Source organism: Eucyclogobius newberryi, unplaced genomic scaffold (assembly GCF_026437365.1).
Source record: "Eucyclogobius newberryi isolate DKJ021-1_F unplaced genomic scaffold, fEucNew1.0.hap1 SCAF_14, whole genome shotgun sequence".
Classification (NCBI taxonomy): domain Eukaryota; kingdom Metazoa; phylum Chordata; class Actinopteri; order Gobiiformes; family Gobiidae; genus Eucyclogobius; species Eucyclogobius newberryi.
In genome coordinates this window covers 15652349-15671625 of record NW_027315768.1, presented here as the reverse complement: position 1 = coordinate 15671625, position 19277 = coordinate 15652349, and the positions used below count along the sequence as shown (strand labels likewise).

Here is a 19277-nt window from a genome sequence, read left to right as displayed (position 1 = left end):
CCCACGTATGAAAATATTATAACAGTCTTCCAACACAAGAATAAAGATCTGGAATACATTGTCAATCTGCTGATTTTATTAGGTAAATACCACATTCATAAAATGAAATTTGAGGAAAATAGCCATCCCCTCTTCAAGTTAGTGGTAGATGAGTTGCACCATTACATAAGCTCCATAGATATGGGCTGGAACAGAAAATAATAGAAAAATTTGAAGTAAATGGGACATTTTTTTGGGTCTTTTGGAGTGACAGGGCCACTCCTGAAGACCTTCTACGACTTTGTGGTGGCATCAGCTCCTGTACGGTGTGGCCCACTGGAGCAGCAGCATCACAGAGAAGGAGAGGAGGAGGCTGGACAAAGTCATTAAGAAGTCCAGCTCCGTCCTAGGCTGTGCTCTGGACTCGGTGCAGGAGGTGGGGGACAGAAGGGTCCTGGCTAGATTCACATCTATGCTGGACCATGAGTCTCACCCTCTGCAGGACACTCTGTCCGCTCTGGAGAGCAGCTTCAGTGAGAGACTGATCCACCCTCGCTGTGTGAAGGAGATGTTTCGCAGGTCTTTCCTTCTGCTGCTGTCAGACTCTACAACAAAAACTGCTAGCCCTGAACATGTGCAATACTGATGTAACCATGTGCAATACCTGTAAATAAGAGTGTTCTATTTTGTTTTTATTCGGTTTACTTACCTGCTAATCTTATTACCTAGTCTTGTGCTAGCTATTTTTACTTTATTTTATTTTATTCTAATATCATTATTTCATTATTATGATCTTATTTTTATTTTTATTTACATCTTTATCTTTTTATTTTGTTTATCTATTTTATTTTATTTCCCCCCTCCACTCCCTATTAAGATAGGAGAGGAGTTTTGTTAATAAGAGTTTTTTGTTTTGATCATAACAGTTCTATTAAGAGTGTGTTTTTGAAACTTCCTATAATCTGTCCTTTCCTCCTGTTACTACTGGACAATAAAGGATTATCTTATCTTATCGTATGATATCTATGTTTCACCAATTAGTTCCACTGCAAGCTTGATGCAGAAAGAGATCAACTTAGTTACTTCAAATAAAACAATTAAAGACGCATTTAGTAAGGTAATAATCAAACCTCACATTTGTCTCTAACTGTACTATTGAGAATAAGGTTATTTTGACATAGTTTTATTTTGTCACAGACCATCACTATCATAATCACTTCCGGGTTGGTGGCTGAATCTGTTGAGTTTGTTTACATGCGCAATGAGCTAAAAAAGAAATCATAGCTATCATCTTATAAAACTGTGGTTCAGCCATGGGGAAGTCGTTTGCTAATTTTATGTGCAAGAAGGATTTTCATCCTGCTTCGAAGTCAAATATCAAGAAGGTCAGTGAATAAGATGTTTATTTTCTCTTTGTAGCTTTCGCATGCTAACCTGACGTACTTAAGCTCAGCTAGCTTGCAAAATTGGCAAATTCGCATGGTTTGCTAATCGAAAATATATGTTGTGGCAGCGCAGCCCTGTCAGTCTCTAATACACTGTGTTCAAACGTGATAGCAATTGTGCTGAGGCAAATGTGTAGCATTGAAGACTTATTTTTGTCCTTTGATAACGATGGTGAGCAACGGAAGGCTGCTTCAAACTTAGCTAAAATTTTAGACTTTTTATCAATCAATCAATGTAGTAATTACTCAACATTTTTTTTAATGAAATCACAATTGTGCGTGAAAAGTGATAGTAAAAGTTTAAATAATTGTAAATAAGTATTGCAGTCACTAACATCATCCAATAGAGGGAGCTGTTCTGCAGCCATCGAGAACGCCGTCCTCACGTTTTGTTTGTGATGTTGTGCATTCTAAACAATAAAAAAGCAGTTTGTTTGGAATGTTTTGTTTTTATAGAAGTCTATTTTATTCGTAAATTGTAGTTTGTGCATGCCTTTTTGATATGCACCTTAGAACATGCCATGGCATGTACCTAGTTTGTTAATTCTGTTCATTGACAATGGCAATAAACCCATTTCTGATTCAATATAATTAATTTCTTAGTATATTGTCTTTTGTGGGACAGGTATGGATACAAGAACAGAAGCTCACCTTCGAAAAGAAGAAACAGGAGGACCTCATGCAGGCCTACCTGAAAGAGCAGGACACCTACAACAACAGGTTCCATTTTGTCTCAGATCTTGTTACAAACAGCATTGTTTAAATGATTTGTAATGAGTGCTTATGATAAATAAAACGTCATCATTTGTAATTTTTTATTATAGGGTTTTGATGGGAGATGATCGTGTTAAAAATGGTCTGAATTTCATGTATGAGGCTCCACCTGGAGCGTCCAAAGGTAAGTAAGAGCCAAATGCGCAATGAATGTACCTGAATGTATGTAATTGATTTTTTACATATGTTTTCTCTATGCATCGTCTTTCTTGAAGAGGAAAAGAAAGAGGTATAGCATGCTTGGCTGGATTACACACCTTTATTATCAAAGTTAAGCTTTAATTTAAATTATATCCTATGTTTCTGTAAAACCTGCAGGAGGGTGATGAAGAATGCAGGTTTGAATGGCAGAAGGGAGCTCCTCGAGAGAAGTAAGTTCTTGAGTTCTGCATAATGAGAAACCAAGCCATTATTTCTTGTTGTTACAATCAGGTTAACTGCTTTTCTTCAACACTTACAGGTATGCAAAAGATGACATGAATATTAGGGATCAACCATTTGGAATCCAGGTGGGTTTATCCAAACAGATTGTGTATTTCAGAAACCGCAATAGAGAAATTTGTTTCCATTTAGTTGTATTGCTTTGCCAACATGTTACTAGACTTAAAGGCGCAATGGACGATTTTTCGGCGATTTGAGAACGCAGGTGGAAGTGCGCATGTGCACTCCCCCGTGCGGACTGATACAACACACACGTGCGTTTGTTTATTAGCGCAACGGAGCGCATCGCATCTCTCGTCTCCCGTAGATTTCTGTCCACTTCTGCGTCAGCTCAAACAGTCTTTCTCCGTCTTCATTTTGCCCCGTACACTGAGGGAACTATATTATGATAGATCCATGCGCTTAGGCACGCGGAAACGTGGGGACGAACCGCACGCGGCTGCAGGTGAGCGGTAGGTGCGTTTTATGATTGATACGTGGCAGGACTAATGATTTATCCATGCCACGAGGAAACATGATAAAAAATTTGCTGAAAAAAATCGTCCATTCCACCTTTAATATATTAAGTGAAATAATAACATATGGGTTGTGCCTATTTTATTTCTTTCTTTGTTTATTTCTTTGTGTGTTTATAGTATATTGCACTGCGATGAGTAAGGGCCGTCAATTTTTATATCATTTTGAAATGTTATCTGTAAATGTTTTCAGTGTTCGAAACAGCTCATTTTCAATTGACCAGATAAACTGAAAATTGACATCCAGGATGAAATTTAATTTTAACTACATCTCTCTTACACACAACTGTTGTTTCTCTAGGTCCGCAATGTGAGGTGCATCAAGTGTCACAAATGGGGCCACGTGAACACGGACAGAGAGTGTCCGCTCTTTGGACTGTCAGGGATCAATGCCAGCCATATGACATCAGATGAAGGAGCAGGTATTTTTCCCTTTATCACAGTAAAAATACAGGGTAAAACACTCTTTGTGACCAGCCTTTTGAGCTGTGCTGTTGTACACACTGTATCCTTCCTCTGTCTGTCGGGGCTCCTAGTCTAGCTCTTGATTCTGGGTTGTGCAATCAGCAAGTTGAGTACTAAAGTAATAATGTTTACCCTGGGAGAGTCCAGTCAGTGCATGGTCTTGATGGTGGAGTGCCGTAATGGTCCCCCTCCTGTGCCGGAAGAAAAAATGTAATTATTGTGTATTCTGCTTGCCCAAACCGCTGCTTTGGCAGAGAATGATATTGTATGATTTGCTCAGCCGGAAGTGGAGTGAGTTGATTTGATGTCCCATTCTGTTAACAAAGCCGCCCCCAAAATTCCCACTGTGGAGATAGTGTCTGGCATGGCTTTGACATGAATGGGACTCTAAGGCTGTGATTTGTGCTAACAGGTCCGTCGATGCACCCCTCCGAGTTAATGGCGGAGATGCGAAACAGTGGGTTTGCCCTGAAAAAATGTGTCCTTGGTAGGGATGCGACTGTTTTTGATCCAGCACAGGTAATTGTGCCACTCCCCTGTAACATACACATGCAGTATAGACCGTCACCCCTACATGAGAGGGAAGAGATTCAAAAGGAGAATTAGTATATTCAAAATTGCAATAATGCTTTTCGATACATTGGTATATGTTTGTTTTATTTCTGAATAATGTTTCTCAATTTTTGTATAGGAATTTGTTGCCAGCGAAGAAGAGGAGGATCCAGAGATTGAATTTTTAAAGTCATTAACATCGAAGCAAAAACAGAAGCTACTCAGGTAAAAATCATGTCGTGTCGTGAGTTTGATTCCCGACTCCGACAGTTACTGCATGTCCTCCCTTCTCTCTCTCATTTCACTCTGTACTTTCCTGTCAATAAAGCATACGGGCCAAAAAATCATACGAAAACAATACATGATTTGGCCATTGTATTTACAGACGCCCTTGAAGTCACCAAAGAACACTTAACAAAAAAACAAAAAGCGTTTAAAATAATAATTGCATTTTTTACTCAAAATAAAATAAAATTAGGGGCTAATTTAGTGGATTTAAGAATCAGTCCTGCTAATTTTACTTAGTCTTAAGTTAATACGTGTAAATTGATCGAATATCCGCGTCTAATATTTTATTATTATTATTATTGTATACAACACTAACATTTGCTCCTTTTTTGTTTTAGTTTTTTCCTTATAAAAAAATATATATTTCTAACGTAGTGACTAGGCAGTTATTATTAATTATTAATTATATTCTTCTTTTGTTGCACAGAAAACTTGACCGCCTTGAGAAGCAGAAGTCCAAAAAGAAAAAAAGCAAGAAACAGAAAAAGAAGAGCAAAAAGAAACATAAGAAAAAGCAGGACAGCGACTCCTCGGACACAGACAGCAGCGACAGTGACAGTAGCGCCGACTCCAGCCCCAAGAAGAAGAAGAGTACGAAGAAAACATCCCGTCGAGACAGCAGCTCAGACGGGCACGGCAAGGGTCACAAAAAGTCCTCTTCTCGCAGGTGCAGGTCACCGAGCCCGCACACCGATCACGACGCGGCTCATTACCGACAGAGGACAGAAAGGGAAAGCAGTCCAGTGAACAAGCAACAGGGAGGTCAGGACAAGCAGAGAGGGAAGAGGTGCGGAAGTAAAGACAACAGGCATTATGCCGACGGAGGAAGGGACAGGCCAGAAGAGGAGATGAGGAAACACAAAGGAAGGAGCAGGAGCCGAGATCGAAAGGAGCGCAGAGAGGACAGGAGTAAGAGTAGAGAAAGAAAGAGGGATAGAGAGAACAGGGGTAGGAGCAGGAGCAGGAGCCCGCGCCGAAGGGAACATGGGCCAGACGGCGGCAAAAGAAACTACTGACTGTTTTAGACTGTTATTCGCATCTTGCATGGACCACCAAATCCAGCCCCCCACAGTTCCTCCGCACGAAGAACAGAGCGTTGTACTTCTGTTCACCAGTAGAGGGAAGCAGTCCACAGAAAATGTAGAAAAGTAGGCCATAGCGGCAGGTCTCTCCCGCTGTCTAAATGAATTTATTAGGGTCAGAGGCAGTTCGCTGCTTTAACGTTGATGGGATTTGGATTTATTTTTAAAATAATGATTTTATGTTGACTTTTTTATTTTATTTTTTGCTTCAAATCTGTAACTGTTGTTTTTTTATCCTCAATAAATATTAGACATCAAAATATTAATGTGTGAATTGGAAAAAATAAATAGTGGTTGTATTGGGATTTTTCAATGACACAATGAGCAGGTTTACTTAAAACCAATATTTTTTTAGCGTTATACATTTTATCTTTTTGGAAATTATTAATATTATTATTAACATTTTTTTGCTCAAAGGCGATAGGGTTGTACCGCCGCAGGGTGAAATGGAGAGAGACATTGGCAAATGGAGGTAACACATGTGCTACTCCTCAAACCACTGCACCACCACATAGCTTTTATAAATGTATATATTTCTAAATTGCGACGTTTGCGGTGAGTTTGTTCCAATGAAAGAAATTGAGTGCAGCCTATAAATAAAGATAAACACATGCTGACAACCAATTGTACCAATTCACAGACTCCTGTTTCAAATAAATTACTATAATATTTTTTCGCATGTATTTTATTTTGTTTTTGACTATTTTTTAAAGCCACCTGAATGTACAATTGCCTGTTTGAAAATTATAATAAGAATGATAATAATAAAAAAATAATATTCTACATCAATACAAATGAATTACATTAAAAAGGGGAAAAGCACACATTTTAAAATATTGTCTCCAGGATAGAACATTTCAGCATTTTCCTAAATGGGACCTTGTCTGATCGCACGTTTAAAAGCCTTGTTGCGGCAAAGGAAATGAAAATAATTTGCCTGTATTGCCTTCTGCTCAATTTAACAGGCGCCTGAAAGAGGCTGTGTGCAGGATGCCTCTCCCTGACGTATTCCCATCGTGCGCTGAGCTGTAATTATTATTCCTCAGCTTTTCCTTGAGTCGGACGCTGCACTGGCTGCGCACAAAGAAGTCAGAGAGCATCCTTGAACCCTTTCAGCGCGGGGCCACTGATATTCAAATAGCACACAGGCCATTTGACTGCACTGCGCGCACTGCATTTCAAATTCAACATTTGCATCTGACTTTTGGCCCTGGCTTTTTTCTGAAGTTTAAAAACTGTTCCCATAATATCTTTGTGGTTTGTGGTAAAGAGGAAAACCCGCCATATAGCACAATTTTCGCTCCATGGATATGCAAATTCTAGCAGTTAATTTGGACAATTAGAATAAATATTCAGGGACCTTTGTCATCAAGCCCCCGTAGACGGCCCCCGATAAAGTGCGAGTGAACAAAAGACGCTCGCAGATTAATTAGATATTTGATAAGACATGAATCCCTAATCGCACAGACAAGACACATGGGGCTGCGATGTGCTCCAAGTCATAATTAATAGCATTTAACAAGGTTTTCATTTGGCCATGAAATGTCTTTTCCGGGGCATTAAACATTGATCTGTTCCGTAGGGAAAGCGTCACAGGCGGCTCACCAGGCCTGCACAGCCCGGATCCTCAAACATTCAACCTGTTCATGTGCTTAGCCAAGACAAATAATTCACTAAGATACAATTAAAGCCTTTTAAGACGTTTTAATTAATTACGATAAAATGAAAGTCTTATACGTGTAACTTTATACAGGTAAACATTTATATATAGATATTTTAGCAAAGGAAAAAAAGGTGGTAACCGAGGTTAGGGTAAGCTTGGTACATACATATCCACAAAGTGCGTCCAAAGTAAACTCCCTGATGTCCAGGATACCAACACGATAAAACAATAGAGCCGAACATTTACAGAAAACACACAGTTGAGGCGTCATTTACAAATGCAGCTCACATTGTCCCGAGTTCAACAGACTCTGCAGCGTTCTGCAGCACCCGTGTCCCGGCCTGAGGTGAGCCGGTGCCGCCGTGAGACAGTCCTCCGTGTCACGAGACCCGTGTAACAGTGCAGTCTGTGTCTGTGGCGGGCCTACGGCTCGTCGTGAGGAGACGGCTCCTTCACAGTGATTCGAGGGTTGACTCCATCTAAAATCAGTTCTGGGGACTCGGACCTGGGGGTCTCCAGGTTACTGGTGTCGGTGTCACTGTCGCTGCCCTTTTTGCTGCCTCCTGCCGTGTGCGTTTTGATGTGCTTGCTCAAATGGTCACTGCGCATGAAGCGCTTGTTACACACCGGACACGCGAACCGTTTCTCGCCGGTGTGCGTGCGCAGGTGTCTCTGCAGCTCGTCTGAGCGCGTGAACCTTTTCCCACAGAAAAGCCAGTTGCAGACAAACGGCCTCTCCCCGGTGTGCCAGCGCAAGTGCGCCTTGAGATGTGACGTTTTTCCATACACTTTCCCGCAGCCCGGGATGTGGCAGCTGTGCAGTCCCTTCCTCCTCAGGCTGGCCCCTGCGGGCCCCAGCCGCTCGGCCTCCTGGCAGTTGGGACAGTCACATGTGGCCCTGCCCGAGTAGCGCCGGGACGATCGAGACGAGCTGCTTATTCCCGAGCCACCTCCAGAAATCATGGCGTTGGCAGAAGCGTCTGTGTAGGTGGGGATGACGGTCTTGAAGCCGTCCTGAGTCAACAGGTGCTGGCTCGTGGACAGGATGTGTGAGGCAGACGGGCTGATGCCAGTGGAGCTGAAGGCGGAGTGCGTGAGAGAGGAGAAGTCAGGGTTGTAGCCGCTGAGCTGGGGAATGGCCTGGGGGGCACCGGTGTGCAAAGAGCTCTGCAGGGAGCTCGCCTGGTTCTGGACATCCAGCCACGAACCGGGGTTCGTGTGGACGTCCCACCACGAAGATGCACCGTTGGTCACGTCCCCGGAGATGGTGGAGTGGAAGCCGGACTTGTACCAAGACTCATAGGGGTGCGCCATGCCCACGCGCGGGTACAGGCTCTCGGCAGACGTATGCACCTTGGAGATGAACGCTGACTGTCCGGACTCCTGAGGCGTGACGCTGGCGGAGTTGGAGAACAGGCCGCTGTATTCACTGGAGAAAGCCGAGGACGTGGGGGATGTGGAGGCTAAGCAGAAGGCGCTGTTGCCTGCTCCACTGGTCGGGGTTAGTCCTGAAGACGCGCGGCTTGTTGCTACTGTGAACCCTGGCAGACTGGAGCCCAGGTTACAACTGGACGAGGACCTCTTCCAGGGGTGAAATCCACCTTTGGAGAACGCGCTGGAGTCTGGCAAAGTGGTCAGGGGACTGGTGTTGCCGATTTTATTGCAAGTTGCTGCCAGCATTGCTAAAGGTGTAGTTCCAAACCGTGGCTCTTCCTGGAAACATGGGACACACATTAAAATAAAGCAAGAGTCACACACAGCTGTAGGCTATGTCAGAAAAAACAATTAAAAAAACAACACTAAAATGGACAACACACAGTTCTACAATTGGCAAAGAAAGTTCCGTTCACGCACGATCAAGTTCTGAAGTTGTTGAATTTCGTTTTCTTTTACTAATCGCGGTCAAAAAGCAAAATGTGACAACAGCACAACCCGCAAACTAACGTCACACGGCTCCACTAAATAACACACAAAAATATATTTCCAACTTTTGCCGGAACTTATTTGCACCTCAGCAGCAGCAGCAGCAGCAGCATCAAACTTACCCCAAGTATAGACGTAGCCATATCCAGGGTCTGTGCTGCGAGGAGAGAGTTCGCCAGTTCGGTGCCGTGCAACTCCTACGTTGTCCGGACGCACCGTGTTTGACTCGGGTCACACGGTTTGTCTCTCCTGGCTCACAGCTCGAGTCTCTACCTAGTTGTACTGAGCGTGTTCTTTGAAGTACAGCTGGCGAGGACGCGCAGCCAATCTAATTGCTGCATCCTTGGTCGGGGATGAAGTCAGCCAATGAGAGACGTCACCGCAGACAGAAACACCAAAGCCGCTCCGTCAATCACGTGCTGCACAGCCTCTGCTCCGACTGTCATACAAGACACGATTTGGTATTTTTTAAATGCATACAGTTATTTTATGTATCCTCTCACGAAGTCTCAATGTCTCATTTCTGGGCTGCATTGAGTGCACACGTGGTTTCAACAGAGAGGTAAGCGTTTCACTCTTTCTACGCGTTTATGGACGTTTAGCAGCAGCTTCACTGCTCACCGGGTTTTCAGTCTATAAAAGCAGCACGTGTGTTGTGGAGGGAGCCGGGGATTGCATGTCAACATTTTTGACGTTTTATTTTAACAAAATGTGCCATCCATCCTATTTATTCTTCGGGAAAAACGTGGAGGATCGGCAGTGCAGTTCTCAGACATCGCTTGGATACGTTACGATCCACAAAAGTCTTAAAGTGACACCTGTGAGCGCGCTACAGCTGGTGCGCGTGACCGTGTTTACGCACGGACGTGTTCCCGCGCGGCGCACTGTCAGGGCAGTGCAGGTGAGGGGTTAATTAAAAATGACAGCTCGCTTTTACAACACGTGGAATTTACTGTCGCTAAGTTTCAGAGTCCAGAGATTTAAGGCCTCACTCTTGTCTATTAAACTCAATAAGACGTTTTAAATATTAAATGTTGATACATTTTACTGTCAATTTAGATGACTCCATGTTTCACCAATTCCCTCTAACTTCTCCGTATTTTAATATGCCTATCCAATAAACTAATACGCCCCATAACATGTTAAAACGCGGGAAGATAATGGCACAATGAAAAATTGACCAGCTCCAGTGTGAATCATTATCATCATTTTAAAAGGTAAAGCAATTTTACACAGAAAGGCTTGACCGAAAGATGTGCATTACTGTAGCCTATTCAAAACGGACAGATAATGCTCCATTATGTGTGAGAACGCTCCCGTCAACACAGGCGCAATTTGTTCAAACACTCCCTTTGCCTTAAAACCTCCTTTTGGAGGGGCAATAAAACCAGCCACATCAAATACCTCAGGCACAAGATGGAATAATTCTTGCAATCACGACAATTTGCCAGAGTGCCATTAAAAGTATTAAATGTCTATTATACATAAACAAAGTGGAAGGCACTCAATTAATAATTATATATATATATGGAGAAAATAATTTCTTAGAATAAACGGGTTTTATATTGAATAAAACTTTGAGTAATGCCATCACAAACAGGATATTTTTTTTTTTTTATTTTAGACCAGGTTGAATAAAATCTGTAAAATTCTTGTAAAATTATATTTCTGAGAATGTTAGCAATTTTCAAATTGCATAAGAGATTTAAACTTAAAACTGAAATAATGCAGACAATGGATGTAAAAAATAAATAAATGTTTAACTTTTTGGGGGGGATGTGATACACATAAAATGGCATATTTGTCGTGGTCTATTTAGTCTGGACAAAGGCAGAGGACATGCTCTTGCCCTGTCATTGCAGTAGCATTTCTGAGCTGAATCTGTAATTCCGTACTCCATTCGTGAGCACTTCTCTGTGGCAATTAGGAGCCTATTACAAGCCATTAGATTGATCAATGTACCTTAAACAATAGGAATGATTTATTTGGTCGAACAAAACGCTGTGCATCTATTGTGATGAGTCTAAGTGGGGGAGCATCCATCAACAAAAGATAAATGATTAATCCAGACCTATTCATTTCAATTCTTACTACAAAAGGCTGCCACCCTTCGCCTCAGATCCAGATTATTAGGGGCTGTTTTGTGCATGTTAAACCAGACAGGCTGCGGGTTTTAGTTGTGCCCCCGCGCGCTTTAATTTGTACTTCTGCCGAGCGAAGTTTATTTGAGGACATTTAACTAATTGTTGTAATTTGGTGTGCTCATGTGGCTACACCTGTTTCACTCAGAGTGTGGGATGCATGAAATCACGAGAGCAAGGGTGGCACACTTTATTAGCGCGCTGCATTGTTGTCGTAACTGGCACACTTCATCTGGATCAGACTCATTAACACAGCAGAGCAATTTTTTTTTTTTTTTAAATTGTATAAAATTTTAACGTCAACTTTATACATTATTACTTTATGACATTTTTGGAGGTAAGTCGGCTCGATAGACGCTTACAACAGTAGGCCAAAGTAATTAAACATGTGGGAAGTTATCCCCCTAGACACAGATTTATAATTATTTATCAGACACCCAGACCATTGAATCCTTTTGAAACCTGTTTAGTCTGGTTCAGTCATAAAATGCATTAGCCAATGTACCAGTCCCAAGTCTGGATAAATGAGCAAAGTCAGATTGGGCCTCTACCATTACACCACCATCATTATTAATAAAAAAAACAAACAAAGATACGTAAGCTTATCAATGAGTACAATTTTATATATGTATAGAATGTAATTTGTTTCGTAAAATGGAGGTTTATAATAACTGTGATCTCTTGGTGCAAAAATTAAATATGAAGTTATTTTGTATGGTCAAGAAGATTTTGAATTTGCATGGTTGTATTGACAGCTAAATTTAGCACCATAGGTCAACGAGGCAGCTTGCAGTGTCAACTTTCATTTCTGGGCAGCAGGATCTATTTTTAAGTCCAGTGAGTGTACCCTGTGCAAGTGCAATCGGCCAGTCACACACAGAGACTTCTACTGTGTGTGTAGGGACGAAACTGTACAACTTTTATGAATTAACTTTTATTTCTTTGGAGTTGAGTGTGTGTGAATCTAAAGTGTGCAAGATGGCTCCGAAGAAGGTCGGTAAGATCTGCCGTGCAATGTGTGCTATGTATGTTATGTAACAGCCAGTGCTCACTCTGACTGAAGGTATCCCTGCATTTTAGGGAAAATTTGACTCATCCAAGCCCCCACCCATCATCGGAAGATTTGGGACCTCTCTGAAGATTGGAGTGGTCGGCTTGCCCAATGTTGGGTGAGTTAAGATGGTGTAGCCCATATGTGAACAAACTATGTGCTTGTATATTGGTCACCGCACGTAGAAAAGGTATGAAAACTCACTGTAGAAATTAAATGTATACTTAAAAAAACTAAAATGTAAAAACTAAATTGTTACTATGTCAAATGAAGAAACAATGTACTCAAGCAGTGATGGTTAAGTAAAAGATGTCTATGGGTGTCAAGATGGAGGAATATGATATCATTTACCAATCCTACACGAACATTTGCTAACTTTGCTTTTGTAGTCCAGCCTAACCTGACCTTCCCTCCTGTAGCAGGAGGGCCACGCCTGCCCCGCCCTGTGTGTGCACTCCCTGTCTCATAGACTCGTTCTTACGTGCTCTACTACTGTTGCATCACTTTTATGAGACTGCTTCACTCATCATTCATTCATCCAGGTCTATTGTCTGCACTTACAACAAATTCTATAATGTCACACAGTGGCTTAACTACTTAACAACTCAATTAGACTTTATTATGACTGGTGACTTGAGATGATTCACGCAATCCTCCATTTATATTTGTAACTAATAGATCATAGTTTCCAGTAATTCATCGTAAAGTCTTATTTTGCAGTGTTTTTTGCAATTATTTTAAATGTATTTATTGTAGTTGTTGAGCTAATTGCAACTATGGGCCTGGTTTTGACTTGCTCTCTTTATTAATTCAGGTCTCGATTATCACCTTGACAAATGCCAGTGAAAATGGTTGCCACAGATGTTGGAAATGGTCTCAAAATAACCTCAAACTCCAGCAAAATGCAACGACAATGTTAGTTCATTCTCAATTGTATGGTAGCCCATGCACGGAGGGACAACAGTTATACCTTCTCTTTCAATTCCGGCTTTCTTTGTGTTATCACCAGCCAGTGATTTGTTGTTGACCTGTTCTGTAGAAGAGTCAATGGAATCATGACTTTTCTCGTCCATTTGTTCTCTAGCCTTTTCAGCAATCTTCGTGAATATCTTAACATGTCTAGCAAACACTAGAAAAGGCATAATAAGGAATAAGATCTCTATTTTAGCAAAATCAGTGGGGTATATTACACTTTTATAGCTGGCTTTCGTACATCGATCTCATCTAAAACAGTGGAATCAGGGAAACAGTAGCACCATCGAAGAGAATCAGGAGCGAGCAAGAGGAGAAGCGAGATGATGAGGATTAACAAGGCATTCAGCGCAATAGCACACAATCACACAAATGATTCAAGATGGACTTATTATCTGTCATATGAGCTGGATCATAAACAATCTATTACAAAAACATCGTCATGCCATTTCACCATACAACACTGTCATATAAAGTTCTGGCGTAAGTTTGCGGTAAGTTTAAGGTCCGAATTATTTTCCCGTTTTTGATTACTAATTATATTCTATAACTGATTAGACCTCATGAATTGCTTTGCATTGAAGAATCATTGTTAATCAAAGCAAAATGCCTCCTTTATTTTTAAGCATTCAATACATGTTTTACGGAGGAGTGTCAGCGAGTAGGGGTCATGCAGCCAATTAGTGTCTGATTAACTAATCAAGGTAAAAAGTGGGGAGGGAAACTTACAAATCCATTTGATTACCACATATCTCAACTCTATATTAGTGATATGCAGAGGTGGACTGTGACTAGATTAGTTCTTTAATTTAGTTTAAGTCAGTTTATTACAGTCTACCGGTATGTGGTAAATAGCCAATTAAAGCCTATCTTTGTTTTTGTTTTTCCTTATCTGAGATCTCCAGGGGTAAATGTTTGTCTCCATCTTCTTCCGCTTATCCGGGGCCTGGTTGCGGGGGTGGCAGTCCAAGCAGGGACTGCCAGTCTTCCCGCTCCCCAAACAGTTCCTTCAACTCCTCCCGGGGATCCCGAGGCATTCCCAGGCCAGCCGAGCGACCCTCCAGCGTGTCCTGGGTCTTCCCCGGGGGCCTCTTTTTGGTGGGACATGCCCGAAACATCTCCCCATGGAGGCACCTAAAACATAAGCCCGAGCCACCTCAGCTGGCACCTTTGACGTGGAGGAGCAGCAGCTCTACTCCGAGCTCCTCCCGGGTGTCTTAGCTCCTCAGGTCATTACCCAAAGCTCATGACCATAGGTGAGGGTAGGAACGTAGCTCCTTATTCACCACAACAATTATTTAGAGTGACCACCGCACTGTAGATGCTGCACCAATCCTTCCTCACTCGTGAACAAGACCCCGAGATACTTGAACTCCTCCACATGGGGCAAAGACTCCCCACCCACCTGGAGGAGACAAGCCTCCCTTTTCCAGTTGAGAACCATGTTCTCAGAGTTGGAGGTGCTAATCTTCATCCCAGCTGCTTCATGTTGCAGGTCCAAGTTTAATAGAGCCAAATCATCTGCAAACAGCAGAAATTAGATTCTGTCCATCAAAACAATGAACGGAACCGGGGACAAAGGACAGCCCTGGCGGACTCCAACATGCACTGGGAACAGGTCTGACTTAGCTGCTCCGGTCACACAGGGATCGGACACCCCATACTCCCGGAGCACCCCCTAAAGGACATCACGAGGAACATGGTTGAAAGCCTTCTCCAGATCCACAAAGCACATGTGGACTTGTTGGGCAAACTCGCATGAACCCTCGAGCACCCGATGGAGGGTATAGAGCTGGTCCAGTGTTCCACGAACATTCTGCTCCTCCTGAATCTGAGCTTCGACTATCGGTCGGATTCTCCTCTCCAGTACCCTGGAATAGACCTTACTGGGGAGGCTGATGAGTGTGATCCCTCTGTAGTTGGAACATACCCTCCGGTCTCCCTTCTTGAACAGAGGGACCACTACCCCGGTCTGCCAGTCCAGAGGCAGTGATCAGCCAAGACAGTACTACAGCATCCAGAGACTTAAGGTACTCAGGGCGGATCTCACACGCGGAGCCCTGCCAAATACTTCAGTGACTCCAGCTTTGGTGATGGACAAGTCAGCCTCTGAATCCTCAGTCTCAGCATCCTCTTCTGAAGACGTGACAGTGGGATTGAGGAGGAAGTATTTCTTCCACCGTCCGATTACTTACCCATTCCGCATCATAAACGGTGATGGTGAAGCACTGCATCCCCCTTTTGAGGCGCTGGACGGTTTGCCAGAATTGTTTTTGGGTCGACCAATAGTCCTCCTCCATGGCCTTCCCGAACTCCTCCCAGCCCTGGGATTTTGCCTTTGCTACAGCACAAGCTGCAGTGCATTTGGCCACCGATACCTGTCAACTGCCTCAGGAGTCCCACAAGCCAAAGTAGCGAGTGTCCAAGACACGTAGGCAGAAGTCAGATGACATGACAACAAAGTCAATCATTGATCTCCGGCCTAGGGGTTCCTGGTGCCACGTGCACTGATAGACAACTTTGTGCTTGAACATGGTGTTCGTTATGGACAATCCATGGCTACCACAGAAGTCCAACCACTGAACAAGACTCAGGTTCAGATCGGAGAGGCTGTTCTTCACCCCTCTCTCCAGGTGTCGTAGCCGCATGGGCATTAAAGTCCTCCAGTAGGACAATGGAGTCCAAAAAGGCAGTGTGCTCTGCACTGCTGTTTGGCCCGTAGGCTGACACAATAGTGAGAGACCTGTCCCCAAACCCCTCTCGAGGAGATCGGTTCCAAAGTCCACATTGTGAGTGGAGGTGAGGCCGACTATATCTAGTCAGTACCGCTCAACCTCTCACACAAGCTCAGGCTCTTTCCCCCCTGTGAGGTGACGTTCTATGTCCCCAGAGTCAGTTTTTGTGTCCGGCGGTCCGGTCGTCGAGGCCCCTGCCATCGACTGCTGCCCAGGTCTCTCTGCACCAGCTGAGAGACCTAAAGCCTATTGTGTCCAGTAAAACCTATAAAACAAGATTTTGACATAAACTAAAATGCTACGTGTGTCCACTAAATACAAAAAATAAATAAAGCAAAATGCGTTTGTAAATGTCGTCTTACCATAATCTGATGTTACTCATGGAGCTGAGTGATTATAATTTTATGATATTCTGAAACCAATCCAAGTTTCTCCATTGAAATCACATGATATGTGATATGATCATATGATCCATGAGTTTCAAAGCGATGAAAAATGGGTAACGTTGTCATAACAACATAATGATAACAAACCTACCGGTAATATCATATCTTTCAAATGGTGACATGACCTCAAAACATCACCTTTAAACAGGAAGTTGAAATTCATAAATAAATAAATAAATAAACTGTACTAAACAAGGAGTAGTGGATGCAGTACCAGAAGACCTTTCATTAATAGTCAAGTAATGTGAGTATTTCTGTCATCTCTCTCAAATTCAGGAGACAATATACTGTTCCTTGTTAGTGTTTCAAGGTGATCTGGGGATAGCCTTAATTATGTTGAATGTAACACTGTCTTTATATAGGGGATTTAATGTATGCACTTAAGCAAGCTCTTGTAATTTCATCTCTGTAGGACAGTGCAAACAACCATTTCAATGTGAAGCACTGTGAGGAGCAGGATAAAAACTACAGGATTATACTTAAGACTGGCTGTCATTACTCTCAGGCACTCACCATTTTCTGTAGATTCTGAAGGATTCTTGAGATGTTGTACTAAAAAGATCTCCCTTCACAACACAAGGCACAGGGTTGGCACAGATCTGTGATGGTAATTTACCTCTTGAGTCCACCTACAGTTGGTCTATTAAAGGATTAACTGAAATTGTAATTTAACTTAGCATTTCTGCGACGAGTTGGCCACTGTCCAGGATGTACCCAGCCTAAGGCCCGAAGTCACTGGGATAGGCTCCAGTCACCCGCGACCCCGAAAGGGAACAAGCGGGATGAACAAGATCTATGTACTAATAATATTGTCTAAAATGTTAACCTTTGAGAGGGGTCAGTCTGAGGAGCTCAGAGAGGAAACTGTCCCAAGGTGTGAAACAACTTGAGCTTTCACTGTACACGGCGCCAAACAATGAAGCTTTCTTTACCTGTAGAACTGAAAGGAGATAATTAACCCTAAATAAATAAAGAATTATACTACCACTCCTACTACTTAGTTTACATAGCATTGCTGACATTACCGGTACATGCGTTATGTAACTTGTGTCCATAATGCTGGGTCTACTTTGCATTATTGTTCTACAAATTATATTTCAATCCGAGCTATATCAGCAATACAGTATAAATTAGGGCTGCAGCTATCGATTATTTTAGTTATCGAGTAATCTATTGATTCTTTTCTTCAATTAATCAAGTAATCGGTTAATTTTCTGGTACATTCGTTAACTATTTAAAAACATATTAAATCATCTTTCAAATAAACCTGACATTTTGTTTTTATTTTACATAAAGTACATCTTCAAAACAGCAACATTTCACTTCACCAGTACAAACTGTAAAGAATAGATATAAAAGACTAATTAGCTTGTCAACAGTCTGTTTTTAAACAGTTAAAGCTGCTTTAAAATTAGAAAATGTTTCGTAAAACCTTATGTTGAGTGAGACCAGTGATCCCTGGTGTTTTGAACTGTAACTCTACATTTTGGATTTTGTCCTTTTGCAGCATTAGTTCCGTGTGTCGTTCACTTTAGCCTCTGAGTCGTCGCCTCCTCATCGCAGATACCTTTTGCCGACACGCCCCTTTGCCGTCCGCGCGGACCTGATTTTACGCATATCATAACTATGCGGACGGTTCAGCACGGAAATGAACGGGATTTCATAGCAGCTAGCTCAGATTTCTACTGTTGACACCGTATGAAACCGCTAACTACTATAAATACTGTCAAGCCCCCCCCCCCGCACGTCTCATATCTGCTTGGAATTTACATGTGGGAAGTTTAAACCAAGCTTTAACGGCTCACGGTGCTAATGCTGCAGAATGTCTGCAGAGTTACAGCTCAAAACACTGTGCTCTTTCACACAACAAAACTTTTCCCGGTCGCACTTGTGAGTTTAAAACACGCCGCTCTCTGCTGAGCTCTAGCTCCTGCAGGTCCAGAACAAGCTCTGTGTGAAACGAATGCACTACAAGTCGTTCCGTGCGCTTCACGCATCACAGATTCACTTGTTTTAGATCAAAAATATGTAAATTAAATGAATCATCGAGGCAATGAAATACTAAACAAAGCTTTTTTGTAATTGAATTACTCGATTACTTGAGTAATCGTTGCAGCCCTAGTATAATTTCTGTATAATAATAATTCATATAAGCAATTGTGAAATCTTCACACTTTCTGTTGTCTTCTAGAATCTTAGGTACCTGTAGCTTTAGGCTCTATATCACCAGATCCTGTTCCATGGACTGACCTTACTGCTGTTTTGATTTTCAGGAAGTCAACCTTTTTCAATGTGCTGACAAAGAGCCAGGCTGCAGCAGAAAATTTCCCCTTCTGCACCATTGACCCAAATGAAAGCAGAGTGCCCATTCCAGATGAACGCTATGATTTCCTCTGCCAATTCCACAAACCTGCCAGGTATGGGGTCTCATCACGCACACATTATTCACACTTGAGTCTGCGCTCGCTCCAGCGCCTGCTATAGGTCTGAAGATATATAAGCATGTTGTTGACACGGACTGCCAATACAAGGTGTGATTGCTCTGGTCTCTGGTCGCTGTTAAAGAGGCAACATCAGGACCACACCTGGTTATCATACATGTTTACAGTGGCTGTTAAAGCAGGCCCCATTCACATTTGCTCTGCTCCACTGACACTTCACACCATCTTTCTCTGCCTTTGACAAGTAACTACAAAGAACCTATCACTATGTGCATTTAGATCACTTTTCTAAGACCAGTGTGGATGCAAACTGAGACTATGCAGCTTCTTTTTGGACTATACAATAGGTTTCATATAAAGTATG

The 19277-nt window shown here is 42.4% G+C and overlaps 3 protein-coding genes across 4 annotated transcripts in view; 2 read left to right on the top strand and 1 right to left on the bottom strand.

Moving 5' to 3' along the window:
* The first annotated feature begins 1183 nt into the window (after positions 1 to 1183).
* Positions 1184 to 5617, top strand: cir1 (corepressor interacting with RBPJ, CIR1). The gene is made up of 10 exons (XM_072444473.1): positions 1184 to 1364; positions 2050 to 2144; positions 2249 to 2322; positions 2414 to 2427; positions 2517 to 2569; positions 2659 to 2707; positions 3456 to 3576; positions 4032 to 4138; positions 4311 to 4396; positions 4887 to 5617. Exons 1-10 carry the CDS (start codon positions 1293 to 1295, stop codon positions 5473 to 5475), a joined length of 1260 nt encoding a protein of 419 aa, XP_072300574.1. The 5' UTR covers positions 1184 to 1292; the 3' UTR covers positions 5476 to 5617.
* Positions 5618 to 7230: 1613 nt separating this feature from the next.
* sp9 (sp9 transcription factor) lies at positions 7231 to 9419 on the bottom strand. The gene is made up of 2 exons (XM_072444470.1): positions 9250 to 9419; positions 7231 to 8917 (listed from the first exon to the last, which is right to left on the bottom strand). Exons 1-2 carry the CDS (start codon positions 9268 to 9270, stop codon positions 7628 to 7630), a joined length of 1311 nt encoding a protein of 436 aa, XP_072300571.1. The 5' UTR covers positions 9271 to 9419; the 3' UTR covers positions 7231 to 7627.
* Positions 9420 to 9516: 97 nt separating this feature from the next.
* The window catches only part of LOC140359514 (obg-like ATPase 1), a 49869-nt gene continuing 40108 nt past the window's right edge, over positions 9517 to 19277 (top strand). Inside the window, exons 1-3 of one of the 2 annotated variants that reach the window (XM_072444471.1) lie at positions 9517 to 9689; positions 12349 to 12437; positions 18746 to 18889. In XM_072444471.1, the coding sequence (XP_072300572.1) occupies positions 9600 to 9689; positions 12349 to 12437; positions 18746 to 18889 (323 nt within the window). In that variant the 5' untranslated portion in view covers positions 9517 to 9599. Of the gene's footprint in view, positions 9690 to 12122; positions 12262 to 12348; positions 12438 to 18745; positions 18890 to 19277 lie in introns of those variants that run through there. The other variant, XM_072444472.1, reaches the window with a different exon arrangement.

What these genes read in the sequence shown, in the direction of transcription:
- sp9 (XM_072444470.1), bottom strand. Translation starts at nt 9,270, where the DNA reads ATGGCTACGTCTATACTTGGG. An exon ending in TGGCTACGTCTATACTTGGG is followed by an intron (nt 8,918 to 9,249) that starts GTAAGTTTGATG and finishes CCATGTTTCCAG; the next exon opens with GAAGAGCCACGGTTTGGAAC.
- cir1 (XM_072444473.1), top strand. Translation starts at nt 1,293, where the DNA reads ATGGGGAAGTCGTTTGCTAATTTTATGTGCAAGAAGGATTTTCATCCT. An exon ending in AAGGGAGCTCCTCGAGAGAA is followed by an intron (nt 2,570 to 2,658) that starts GTAAGTTCTTGA and finishes CAACACTTACAG; the next exon opens with GTATGCAAAAGATGACATGA. An exon ending in CAAAAACAGAAGCTACTCAG is followed by an intron (nt 4,397 to 4,886) that starts GTAAAAATCATG and finishes TTTGTTGCACAG; the next exon opens with AAAACTTGACCGCCTTGAGA.